Source organism: Mugil cephalus, chromosome 21, assembly GCF_022458985.1.
Source record: "Mugil cephalus isolate CIBA_MC_2020 chromosome 21, CIBA_Mcephalus_1.1, whole genome shotgun sequence".
In the NCBI taxonomy this organism is placed as follows: Eukaryota; Metazoa; Chordata; class Actinopteri; order Mugiliformes; family Mugilidae; genus Mugil; species Mugil cephalus.
Window position 1 is genome coordinate 14,396,783 of NC_061790.1, and position 14,064 is coordinate 14,410,846.

At 46.2% G+C, this 14,064-nt stretch overlaps 1 protein-coding gene across 1 annotated transcript; it reads left to right on the forward strand.

Moving 5' to 3' along the window:
* The first annotated feature begins 2,022 nt into the window (after positions 1 to 2,022).
* Positions 2,023 to 9,839, forward strand: trib2 (tribbles pseudokinase 2). Its single transcript, XM_047573745.1, has 3 exons — positions 2,023 to 3,380; positions 4,866 to 5,158; positions 7,549 to 9,839. Exons 1-3 carry the CDS (start codon positions 3,111 to 3,113, stop codon positions 8,021 to 8,023), a joined length of 1,038 nt encoding a protein of 345 aa, XP_047429701.1. The 5' UTR covers positions 2,023 to 3,110; the 3' UTR covers positions 8,024 to 9,839.
* The last annotated feature ends 4,225 nt before the right edge of the window (positions 9,840 to 14,064 follow it).

Sequence of the window (14,064 nt, forward strand, 5' to 3'; positions counted from 1 at the left end):
CATCCTCCGTCCTGCTGCCTTGCTCTCCCTCGCACTGTCTCCTCTCACTGAATGATCTCATTCCTCCTATGCCTCTGCATCTATCTCCTCGTACGATTGAATTTCACAGTGGAAGTTACCCACAGGGTGCGGATGTGACAGCACTGATTCTCGCTGGTGTCAACACGACTTAGCTTGCTGCGTCGCTATGTGACGGAGGGGAAATTGCCTACTTTCTGAATATGTAATCCAGGGAAAATAACTCCTGTTTGAGTGGGTTTCATGATGCGATTGAAATAATTATGGAAAACACCATAAAATGACACTGATCTAAGCCCCTAATAACTTCCTTTAAACTCAACATCACAGGAATTACTGACCTTAGATCATTTTCTAGAGGGCAACGCAGCCTATTAAGAAGTTGGTGAGTAACACCGCTCAAGGGATTCAGAGATGCTCACCCGTCCTCACTGACCTCAGTAGTCTTCCAGCCCTCCACATCTTTTACAGCGATGCACACACACACACACAGTCTTTCGCCGGTAGGCACCGCTGGGGCGGCCTGCTGTTACTCCTCGGCATGTAGGCGTGTCTGGAGATTCGATGGACCTCAATGGATTTTCTCGAGTGCTGCTATCCACCGCGAATGAGTCACACAGCGTATCAGAGAATGGGGGCAAAAGGAATCTTTGGGGATTATTATTCTGATTCATGCACAGCTGTGGTTTAGGCTTAGCAGAATCCCCATTTGGGGTTAGAGCCGTGGGCAAATGCAGAGATGCAGTGGCACGTAACCCAAACGATAAACTGCATGTATGAATGCGTTAGTAGCATCCTGTCACATTTTCGGGAGTTCATGTTGGGCAGTCAAACAAAAGTGGGGCTGTTGCATGGCGAGGGACGATCCAGCGTGATAAAAAAGAACAAAGTGGGAGGCTCGCAGAAATAATATCACAGAAACATACAGTACCTACACATACGCTTCAGGAGCTTGTGGGTGCAGCCACATTCTGCAACTGTGAACCACCGTTTCTCAGATGAGAGGCCTCTGTGTGAAAAAATGCATTTCCATGTTGCGGGGGCTCATTGGGCAGACAGTGAGAAGCGAAGATTCACAACGGTGCACGATTGTGTATGCGCGCGTGCGCGCCGTAGCCGGCCAAAGGTTAAATCGAACACTTCTGTCAGTGTCTAATGTCCAGCTGCAAGCATTCCTCTCACCGCCCCGTATTCCTACATGGAATTGCGCAATCCGGCTGTCACACCTCCACGTAATCTAGAAAGAACAGAGAATAATGAGCCTCCTCCATCCTTTGGGGAGGGGGGAATACATTACGGCGACACAACTGTGCAAGATGCGAGTTTTACAACAAATGCATCGAAAGCACCTGTTCCAGCATTTAATCAAACCTGTGGTGCAAGATTTTTTTTTTCTTTCCACACAAATTGCACAAAAATCTGAAAAACAATGCAAGCAATGTCTAAAAGCTTGAAATGCAATCGCGCTTCCTTTTTTTTTTTAACGATGCCTCTATATTGCATTCATGTCTCACGTCGTCATGTCGCTTCCACCTTGAACACTCAGATCTACCGTGTTTTCATTTTAGCATGTCACCGTTGCAAATGCCATCGCCGCGCTGTTGAACGTTGTGGGCTATTTGTGAGGGAGGGATCCCCCTCGCTTTTCCCTTGAATGACATTTGAGGAGGAAACACATTTGTAACGCGGCACATACAGTAGCTATACTCTCGCCGCCGCCTCTCCTCCCACCAACCCACCCACCTTCCCCCGTCCAATTTGCCAGCATGCGACGCATTCAGATTGGTGGAGGGTGGTGGTGGTGGGGGGCGGTGGGGGGGTGTAGCCACGCTACATGGCTCTCACATGACTTCGGCTGCACACTACAGCTCGGGGTCGGGAGCCAATTGGGTTCCGATGTGGTAGTGACGTCAGGGGGCGGGTCGGCGTCCCTGCGTGTGTGTGCGTTCCCCCCTCGTCCCCCCTCCCTCCCTCCAACCCTCCCTCCCTCCTCCACCAGGCAGGCTGCTCTCTCCCTCCGTACAGGCGCAGTGTGTGTGTGTGCAGCGTCCGCACTGAATGGACTAGATTCCCAGCCACGTAAGAAGCACAGCGGCACCACGGGAGTGAGAGGATGTCCTGCTGAACCAAGGGATTGGCCTGGGAAAGTCGGCCGGCCGTCCCTTCCTTCCTTCCTTCCTACCTTCCTTCCTTCCTTCCATCATCAGCTTACAGCAGCAGGCACACAGCACAGGCGACACTTTTCTTTCCACTGGACTACACCGAGGGCGACAGAAAAGGAGAGAGGACGTCGACTCCCGCACACAAAGAGCTACAGTTTTCTCTCCCCCCCTCCCTCCGGATGGGGTTTTCTCCTTCTGTGGTAGATGACAATCACCGTGCATGGCTCTGATCCCGGGGAACGAGGCCGTGCACTGACCTAGTACTAGTTAGCTCTGCACCTGCTAGCCATCATCTGACAAATTTCTGCTAAATCCAGCAGCTAGAAATAGCTTGGGGGTGGGGGGGAACTTGCTTCGTTTATTTAGCTCGTGCAATTTTTTTTTTTTTTTTTTTTTTTTTTTTTATAACTTTCTACGTGCCTGCAAGTTGTATCCAGCAAATTGTTTCCGTTTTATGAAACGTGCCATTAACATTAACCGGTGAGATAAACTGTGGGTCAACTTAGCACCATTCATTCATTTTCAAGGCTGACTTTTGGTTGCCTTTGTTGCAGTTTTTTTTCCGTGCCTGCCGGTGTTGCCGTTCATGAAAGTGCAGCACGTCCGTGCAAAAAAAAAAAAAAAGCTGCTCAGTCGACCTGGTTTGTAATTTCATTTCACCCTAGCCTTATCCCTTGAATGGGAAAACAAAGGGGGGCAGACGAACAGCGCAGGATAAAAGACCTACATTTATTTTTTTAGTTGCATGAAATCCAACGAGCCAGGTTTTGCCTGTTGATAGCCGGCTACATTCTCCAGCGGTGAGGTGCAATCTAAATCAGTTCGCCCGCAAACAGCGAAGTGGTGCCCGGATCCAGGAGGAGGAGGAGGAGGCGGCGAAGACCAAGGAGGAAGGCCCCCGGCTTCGTGGAGTTATCGCACTTATTCCTCATGAACATACAGAGGTCAAATCCTATTAACATTTCACGTTATGGGAGATCGCGGCACAAATCGCACGATTTCGAAGATTTGTCTTGCTTGAGGACTACAGATTCGAGCCAGAGCTTCAGTCCCAACCTCGGGTCCCCCAGCCCGCCGGAGACCCCGGACTCCTCGCACTGTATTTCCCGCATCGGGGACTACCTTTTGTTGGAGCCACTGGAGGGAGACCACGTTTTCAGAGCCACCCACCTGCACAGCGGGGACGAGCTCGTATGTAAGGTTAGTACGGCAGAAATGATCGCGGTGCCGAAACAGCCTCCGTTGCATTTGCTCTGGCGTCAATGTAAAAGTAACGCTTCACGGGAGCCGTGTCGCGAGAATCAACTTTATTTCTGTGCACAGTGTCCCAGATACGATGCACGTACTGTAAAGGGAATATACCGAGCTGGTGCCATCGGGTTAGCGATTGCACCGCCTCAGCTTTTTAATAATTGCTCGGATTGTAAATAGAGAGCTGGCACGGCAGCCTAATGGAAAAAGTGAATGGGGTGAGCTGCGTGGTTTGGATTGCATGATGTAACGTTGACAAAGGAGTGAGTAACCACGCACACACTCCTCTCAGTGCTGTTCTCGCTTACCCATGGCTTCTCTCTTTCATAGTACACTGCCGTGACCGTATTATTTCAACAAGGACTTATTATTTCATGGGCAGTCGCGCTGCACATTTTTACACCACACGCATTTTGTAATCGTTTAAGGACGGCTGAATTAAGGTCGTGGGGAACTTCGCGAGTTGAGCCAGCTGTTGTGACATTGGCTTCAGCATTGACCTCAAAAACCATTAAAAAATGAAATAAATAAAGCACCTTCCCTAAAGCTTGAAGGCAGCCTCCTGGCCTTTCCTCCCTGCATTTATAAGCCCATATTGACTTACATATACTACTGATTATAAAGGGCGCCGGGGTTGTCCCTGAGCAGCATTGCAGCCTTAAGCTGCTTTAAGTGGATTGATGAATCGAGGTGATAGTTGCACACACACCCTTGGACCCATAAGGCATGACATATCCAATAACCCATACCTTTTGACTTGAGATAATGTTTTGTCTTGGCAATAACAAATTAATGGCCTTTGGCACGGCCTCCTGAGCTAACTGCAGTTTGACCTCACCTGCTTTGTGCCGCTCTCAGTACACTAGCAATCAATCCCCACTTCCACAATTGATCTTCCTTGCCAAGCTGGAAGCCCGGGACGCAACATAGGATCTTGAGACCTGTGGGGTGTTTTTTTTTTTTTTTTTTTTTTTTTTTTTAGTATTGACTGCAAGCAGAGGAGCCCTCTTATTTGAACTGGTTGCACTGAAAGTCAATTGGGGGTTACTATGGAAACAAAAGAGACACTGCAAACCTGGTCTGCAGCACAATGCCCTGCACTAAAGTAATGTTTTCTGTTTGCCTCGGTTTAACCCCTCTCCCATTGCCAGAAGACTAAATGCTTTGAAAGTTTGGTAGGCTGCACATATTTCTGGTTAGGCTTTCTTTCATTAGAAGCCAATTTGAAGCTCTTTCAGTCGAAGTTAATTGTCTCCTCAGCGGAGGAAAAGGGATGGGAAAGCTGTTTGGAGGATGTTTTCAACCCGACATCTTCCACCACCAAAACAACATAATGAGATAGTTGCACTCATTCATCACTCCAGATAAGCAAAATATCTAATTGGCTGGAATGCACGCTGTAATCATAAACGCTTCCCTTTCTTGTGATCCCAGGTTTTTGACATCGGCCGATACCAGGAATCTCTGGCGGCCTACTTTGCCCTGGGCCAGCACCAGCACATCAACCAAATCCTGGAAATTTTGCTCGGGGAGACACGAGCCTACGTGTTTTTCGAGAGGAGCTATGGCGACATGCACTCTTTTGTCCGCACCTGCAAGAAGTTGCGAGAGGACGAAGCTGCCAGGCTCTTCTATCAGATAGCCTCGGCTGTGGCACATTGCCACGACAACGGACTGGTACTCCGCGACCTCAAACTGAGGAAGTTTGTCTTCAAAAATGAGGACAGGTGAGTTGTGTAAACAGCCTTGAGTGCTGGCCATCACTGTGCACCTTGGCTTTTTTTTTTCCGATCTTGTGTGAACATGTTGTTTCTGTGACATTACAATTGTGTCAGTGTTACGTGTCATATCTCAGCTTACAGCGAGGATAGTGAAAGCTGAGACAATGCAGGCGTAACATGCCTCTCTCAGATGTTGTGCACAATGGAGGAAACATAAGCCCATTGTGTCTCCGCTGGTTATATTTGCACGCATGGTTTCTTGTTGGATTTATGACTCGAACTGTTAATGGAATCACACTTGGAGGATCTTGCCATGCCGACGTAGTCCTAACCATTCCCCGAGCCCAGTTGCTGAACTGGAAGATGGACAGAGAAGTCCCCAAGACAAGCTTTAGCCATTTGCATATAATCATCTGAGCCCACCATCTGCACTTCTGTAACCATGAGAAAGAAGAAACCAGTCATTTTTACGCAGTGCGGTTTTACTGACCCCTGGTGTCAGAACCTGGAAGTTGCATCAATAAAATCCAGACATCTGTTGCTACAGCAACCTTAGAGCAGATTTTTATTAATGAAAATTATAAATATTTTTACATGTGAGTAGGTGTAGCTTTGGCATAAGTAATGTTTGCACTTTCTTTTCTCTAGTGGATTCTGATTGCATGCAAATGTTGACACAGAAGTTTGTCACAGGAATCCTTATCTAACACCTTGGCAGAGGCACGCGCTGTACTTCACTGCCCTCCGTCTTGAAAGTTTGACGTCATTCTTTTGGCGCTTACTGTGGAAAAGAGAAGTTGAGCTGCCCTCACATATTTAGTACGGGTCCAGTAACCTTCGCTGTCACACCAGGCTGCTCAGGGGCCGCGATGTAGAGGCCCCCACCCTTTTCTATTAAATGATTGATGTCGGGTGAATTTTAAGAGTGATGGCATGGAGCGGCGCCGGGTCACATTTACTATATGGCCTGTCAAGACTCCTCTTACACCTTTTCAGTTCCCCTGAATCAGCGAACACAGGAGTGCAGAGCCAAGAGCGGGAGATGATAAAGCTGTTTTAAAGCCCGGGGCACAGATCCGCTCTGGCCTCAGCCCAAATGTGTGACAAAAGGTTGTGGTGAACGCATAGAGAAGAAAATGAATAAGACCAGACGTAATACCTAAGCAGGCTTCCGCAGCGTGACTTCGCTTTGTCATGGCTGCTGTTGGCCTTTGACCAAAAGCAGCCTGTTCAAAGAAACATCGGTCAAAGGTTGGCCTTGAGTGGAATCCAGCGCAGCTACTTAAACAGCGTCTGTTGATCTCTCTCTCCTCCATGCCAAGCCAGTGAGACATTTTTTGATGAGCGCGCACAGCAGGCGGCCGGGCTTAAATAAGAATATGCGCTCACATTAAAATGGGCTTCTTATTTTGCCTTTGTTTCTAAGCTCTCTAAACTGTAATTACAGGTTTACGCATCCTCCAAATGAGCCCTTACCAGGCGGTGGTATGCGGTATTTAAAATTCACTCCGCTTTCTATGTGAGAAAGGAACGATTGGCATTTGGCTCAAGGAAGCAATAGAATGAGAGTTATTTGAAAATGTGAAACGCCGATGCGAAAGCGCTAATGAAAGCAAATTGCTATTAGTGATGATGGACCAGCTTGCGGGCTAATGTGAATGCACATACACGGGTCACGTTTCTGGACGTGTCGGAGCCAGCGCTCTCGGTCTCCTCTTTCCGAGTGGCTCCCAGTAGATAATGTGACACGCACTTTGTCTGGTACATCACGTCTTGCGGACCTCACATGCAGATGGCAGCGTTTACGCGACCCCACAAGTGTCTCTTAACATGCACACGGAAAATCTTCCTCCTCGGGGCCTCTCCAGATCCTCTCGTTCAGTGCTTCCGAGCAACTAGTCATTATTATCAGCGTTCAGGGGTATTATAGCTACCTTCGCAGGGTTTAGAGAAGAGCACGAATGCATGCTATTTTGAGGAGAGAGAAAGGCTGCACATTGTTACGCGCTCTTTGAACGGTTCAATGCGCAGAACTTAAGACGATCAGTCACCCATAATTACGTTTCTTTTGAATTCTGGAGGCCTTTTGGAAAGCTTATTTGTGCAATGACGGTGTTTCGTCGAAGTGAAAAGAAACGTCAGGCTTAAGCCGCGAGAATTATGTGCTCAGCTTCCTTTGATATCCAACAGCGATGGATTTAAAACACTTAAGATGTCCATCAGAGAAAATTATCCCACTTGACTGTCTTTTGTACCTTGTGAGTTGGCACAAAGTTTGGAAGTAAAATGGCAGGTGCAGCAAATAATAATGACAAAGAAAGATCTTTAGGCCAGACTAAATGTCCTCTGTCTTGTGAAGAGCTCAACGTGTTTTTGTTTTTCTCGTGTGTCTGCAGGAGCCTGGTGAAGCTGGAGAGCCTCGAGGACACTTATATCCTGGATGGTCATGACGATTCCCTCTCAGACAAACATGGCTGCCCGGCCTATGTCAGTCCGGAGATCCTCAATGCCAACGGCAGCTATTCGGGGAAGGCCGCGGACGTCTGGAGCCTGGGCGTCATGCTTTACACCATCCTCGTGGGGCGCTACCCCTTCCACGACGTTGAGCCCGGCTCCCTGTTCAGCAAGATTCGCAGGGGCCACTTCAACATCCCCGAGACGCTGACCCCCAAGGCCAAGTGCCTCATCCGCTCCATCCTCCGCCGGGAGCCGGCGGAGCGCCTCACCTCCCGGGAGATCCTGGATCACCCGTGGTTTGTCTCCTCCGGGGCGCTAGGGGGTGCCGTGGCGCACGGCAGAGGCGAGAGGGAGCAGGAGCAGACGGTGCCCGAGGTGAACATGGAGGAGGAGCTGGAGCGCTTCTTCAGCTGAGCGGACGCCAAGCACAAAACGGACGACTCCGCCACGGTCGGCTCGCCACAGTCACAGCAGAGCCAAAAAAAACAGTAGTTTAGAGATAAATAGGTGAATTTGTCACTCATAATAAAGGTGTTTCCATCCTGTTTCCTTTTCCACCATTTCATGGAAAACCTTGAGCCTGGCATGACAAATGGCATCTATCTATACATCCCCTGGCGATGCACGCCCCGATCGGGGACCGCTGCCGCCGGACATGCAAGTTGCAAACAATGTAGCAAATGTTGTTGTTGGATCTATTTGGTTTGATGTGGTGCTCATAAAAGTAGACACATTCACCATTTTTTGACACTATGGAAAGCATGAAGGGACATACGAACACAGGAAAACCAAGGACAACAATTCAAATGAACTGACAATACCTTTTCTAACAGGTCTTTCTTTCGTCATAGCTTTAGGCTGGTGATAACCGAAACCACAGACCCAGAGTCAGACATGACGAACCCGACAAACGCAAGGAGATCGTCCCTGACCTGGGACCAGCGGTTAAAACACGGAGCAGCTTAGGCTTTTTTTTCTCATCACCCATACGCTGACCTCGCCTTTGTTTTCATGGTTTTGTTTGTGTCACTCATTCACTCGTCACAGTTTTACATTATTTAATATTCCGACAAAGTCACCAAACTCCTCGTTTTCTGTCATATTTCTTTCTTAAGCATATACCACAAGTGTTTTTATTGTTATTTTTTTTTCTCTCTCAGTACTTTGTAAACCATTCGTTTTTGTCGTTAAGCTATTCCCATCTGTTGTTACTGCTGCGTAAATGCCACTCCCTAAACCTCAATCTTAAAACCGTTTTCTTGGTAAATCTCCCAAACATGGCATCAGTGCACTCGATGCGTCAGGTGAATGGACGGTTCCGCCTCTTAAAATTAGATTCCCTCTATTTAAATTCATCCTTCAGTTTGTAGGAACCAGAACATGACATTTATTTAAAGTGTAACAGCTATATATATATATATAAAATAAATAAATATAAATATATATATATATATTTAAAACTACATTGCAGGATTTTTCTTTATCCAGAGATTCCTTTTTCATGTATGATGTAGGCAATACCTTGACACAGGACAGAAGAGGAAAAAAAAAACAAAAAAACGTCTGTCTGAAGTTTGGAAAATATCTTCTGTGCCAGTATTCCTGGGGCCCCAACAGCCCATGCCACCCAGTCTCCCTCGTTTCTTTAAAAAAAAGAAGAAGAAGAAGAAAAAAAAAAACTTGATACGAGACATTCAGTGATAGTATTGCTATGACATGCTCACTCCAGAACCTCATGTTAGTTTTCTACTGCCTGCGTAGGTCCTGGCAAACGACCATGCTCGGAATGGGTACCGGTGGACATGTCTCGTCGTATCTCGGTGTTACTTGAATTTGTGTTTTTAATCTAGTCATCGGCATGTGCTCCATTGAATGCTATAGCCTGCCTAGCGAGGGTGGGAGGTGGGAATAGGAGGGGTTGCTTGTTTTTTTTTTTTTGTTTTTTTTTTAAGAAAAGTTGGAAAAAATAACACGAGAATTCTCAATTTGCTACTTTTCTGAGTTGCTTTTCGATTGAAAAAAACAAACAATTTGCTTTCATTTTTTTTGTAGACTGAGCTACCTTTTTATTTAAGTTGGTGCTTATTTGGTGCTAATGTTTAGTCCTTTTTGTTTCATGGAGGGGGGTGGTGCATGGTGGGATATCTGCCTCAGATGTTCTGATTGTATCGTAACAGATTCTGGTGTTTTTTGTCCAAAATTTATTCAGTAAATAAATTGTGAACTGCTATTTATTTTTGTCTTCATTTTAGAAAATTGTCACTGCTCAACACAACACGCACTATTGCAGATTTGTCACACCCCGAAACTAGTACTGCAAAATCAGTTCAGTTGTACCAGGTTTAGTACACGTACATTTAAAAAAAAATTGTTTTAATTTTTAAATAGTTGCGATCCCATATGATGTGTTCAAAAAGAATGGTAGTGAACCGGGTCACCCTTGTGCTGCAAAAACAAAAACAAATCCGTCCGTGAGCCGTTAGAGATACTTTGCGAATGAAAAAGAGCACACCGACGGTGAGCACCGCAACATAAAAAGGCCTGGACGTTCACTGAGGAAAGCAATTTCCTTGGTCCAGAAAACTCCCATCACAACATCCTGTCGAGTAAAGAACACTTTCCAGGAAGAAGGCGTATTATTGTCCAAGTCTGCTGGGAGGACCCTATAGAGGGCTCAACAGAAGCTGCAAGATAAACTCCCCCTCCCCCTAAATAAGTGATCAACCTGTATCCAAAGGTTTGAAACGACCAACCTGGCCCTGGCTCACAAGTCTTTATTGAAGATGTGCTTGAATACAGATGGATGAGTTCTGAAGTGTGCAGGGACATATAGTGTCTGCTCACATTCAGGTTGATAGGAGTGTGCTTCACGGCACAGATGGACAATGACTCACAATATACCGTGAAAGCAACCCGAGAGTTTTTGAAGGTAAAGATGTGGCATGTTCTGCATCCACCTGGTACGACTGATCTCGGTGTGAGCGAGCATGCTTTTCTCTTGCCGAAGGCAGAAAATCCCAGGCGCAGACAACAAGTGAAGGCAGCGGCGGTAAAGACCTGTTACAGTGTCACGAAGACGGAAATCCATTCTTTGGTGACATGGGTTGCAGACTTCAGTCGGTCATTGACTTCAGTGTAATCCAAAAGGTAAAATAACACAAAAAGGTCAATGTACAAATACACTACAGGCCGAATGTTTGGAAGCAGGGGCAAATTTCCACATAAAAGATCCTAGTTTCACTGGTATACTTTGCATCAAAATAAACACGATTATTATATAAAGAGCAACTCATCAGAAGATATTTTTACTACAGTTATCAGGTATTTCCAGTGCACTGGCTCATGTGCCCCAACGAAAGCAACTCCCAGTTCTTAATGAGACTGCAATCACTGACAAAACTCGAGTGGATTCCAAATGAGTGAGGACCCACTTCACCTTAATGATCACACACATAAGACACTAGGAGAAATCTCTTAAGTCTGGTGACGCTCTAAAGAGAAGACTTCCAACTACAGTCTGTTTTTTTTTTTTTTTTTTTTTTTCACTTCAAGGCCTGACGACCTGCGACCCAGCCAGCCTCTTGCCTTGGAGTCCCTCCGAAGAAAAGAAATCACTTCAGATTCCATTTGTTCACGCTATGCTAGGACGTGTGTGTTTGTGCGCTTACGCTCGCACACGTGTGCGCGACCGTGCGCGCGCGTGCGCCGAGAGCTCTCCCACCTGTTCCTGCAGGATAATCCTGATTAAGGTTAGCTCCATCTGACACAGCAGACAGCTGCCGTAACAACCCAAATTCTCAGTATCTCCGTGTTCAGTATAACCCAAATTAATTTCCTCCGGCTCACAATGACAAATGAAAGTCATGGGTTACTGCTCGGCAGCACCTGCTTCCTCATCACCGCCCCGTCCTTTGCATCTCTTAGCTTTGATAACACGCACGCAGCGACACAAAGCAACCCCTCCCCTCATCTTCCAGCTTGATCCCCGTGAGCTGACAGGAGATGAAAGGTTATTGACGACTGAACATCATTTCACAAATGAGCCGCAGTGACAGGCTTTCTGGCTTTCCGGGCCAGCCACCTCCACGCAGCGACATGAAAAAACGCGCCCAATTTCTTTTGTAATCAAATGTGATGTTGATGGATTTTTGTCAACAGTTTGTAAAAAAATGCAAAAAAAAAAAAAAAAAAAAGACAAAAAAAAAAGAAAGCACAAAGACGGGTGCTCAGAGACTCCGTGGGGAAATACAACTCCCCTCAGCTTTAGATAGTGAATGAAAGCCTGTCCTCTAGTGGTAACACTAGAAGAAGACAACACGGGGTAAAAATATTCCTCTGCATTTAACACTTCCGTGTAAAAAACTGATATCGTATACTATCATAAATTGGATTATTCTTAATGATATATTTATTGTGTGTAGGATGTATGTTGTGGAGTATAGCAAGCTGTAACCACTGACCTTATTATTTACTATGAACTATTTTACTATTGCTTTACAAATGAGTCATTAAAGCCAACGTCTGTGAATGCCAGGCCGTGGCTGGTGTCTATCATCCCGGATCTTACTCGCTCTTTCTTAGCAGAAATCTTAAATGGCTGCTGGGCATGTGGACAGGAATTCATTATGACAAGGCTTTGACCCTTGTTTGACGTTATTAACTCAGCAGCTACATATATTTTTCACAACCTGGCAACTCAAACACGGATTTCAAAGTACACCTACCTACCCATGAAGCCCGCACGCTCTCTGTACAGAATGTTAAGTCTGAAGACCTCCGGAGAACTTTGGAGTCATCAATCTGAAATCAGAAAAGTTGAGCCCCAGAAACATTTACAGTGAAAACAGCTGTGACATGTTAAACCTGGAACGAATACACTGGTCAGCCACAACATTAAAACCACTGACAGGAGAAGTAAATAGCATTGACCATGTTGTGACAATACAAGTGTTCCACTGGGAAACTTCTGGACCTGGCGTTCGTTCATGTTGATGCTAGTTAGACATGTACCACCCACCTAGACCAGACAAGGCACACACAGAGACCAGCGTCCATTCTCTGATGATGAGTCAGAACAGTTTTAGAGGAATCAGAATCAGAATCAAATGTACAATGTACGCAGCAATTTTACCATTAAATAAAAGTCAGCGAGAAAAAAAAAGGCAATATATACAATTCAGACAAACAAAAAAAGTGGAGATATACAGTGAGCAGTGACTAATAAATGCATGCAGAAATGGGTTGGTGTGTTCCACTGTGGTGGGGAGCAGGGGTCTGGGTGGGTTTGTTCAGGAGGGAGATGGCCTGGGGGGGAAAAAACTGTTCAGGTATCTGGTGGTTCTAATCCTGATGGACCTGAACCTGTGATGACCTGATGGGAGTGTTGTGAACAGGGGGTGAGCAGGGTGTGATGGGTCCCCCACTATCCTCCTAGCCCTCTGCCTCGATCTGACATCGTGCAGAGCGCACACGGGCTCCCGTTCGAGGCCTGTGAGACGACTGGCTGTCTGCACGATGCGTTCAAGTCCGTTCTTACGATGGCAGCTCCGGAACAAGGGAGACCTACACAGTATTAGGAATGTGGTCATAATGTTATGCCTGATATTTCAGATTCTGTTTCTGCTGTCAAAGCTTCAGCTTCAGTAATTTGAAATGTGGGAACAGCTTGTATAAATGTGTGTTGAAGCTATGCACTTTAATAGTCTGAGGCTGTTTGTAATTGTAGTAATTGTAGATGTGACTAGCTGCAGATATTCTAGACTCCTTGACCTGGCCGTGGCTGCCACACCACCACCACTACACAGGGAAGCTATATGGCCGTTTCTGTTTTATAAGAATCTGGTTATAAATTCAGAGAATTCTAGTTGCAAAGATCATCATCGGTTGCAGACAGACACCTTAAGGTCCGTTGGGCACCAGCTGCAAAGCGGTTTCCACCCCCCGCTCGCTTGTGGCGTCTGTGACGGGAGTGATTCATCTCATGTTTACATCATTCATTCAGCACCGCGCGTTTCCACAATCTGTCAAGCTGTTGACTTTCACAAACCATCTCAAGACTTCGAAAAGACGCTCAGAACATCCCAGACTCTGGTTTTGTTTGAGCTAAATAATTGATGAGTGTTTGCAGCTTATTGTGATACTGAGACAATGCTTTAGCTATTTAGCTTTCTGCCAAAATGACAAAACGGCCCAAAATCTGGAGGAGCTCTATTGTCAGTAAACCGAAGATTAACTTCCGCGGGCTATTCAACACCGTTAACATTTTTAACAGTCAAATAAGTTCCAAAAACATCTGCAGTGTCCCACTAGCCTGGAAAACCAGCACTCATCTTCTTTTGCAATCCAATCTCTGTGGAGCTTAACGTCGGAACAGAGATAACAGATTTACGGAGGAACTACTGCAGGTTATTTTTTCTGATGAATGGGAGATATTAATAATACCATCACCCCACAAA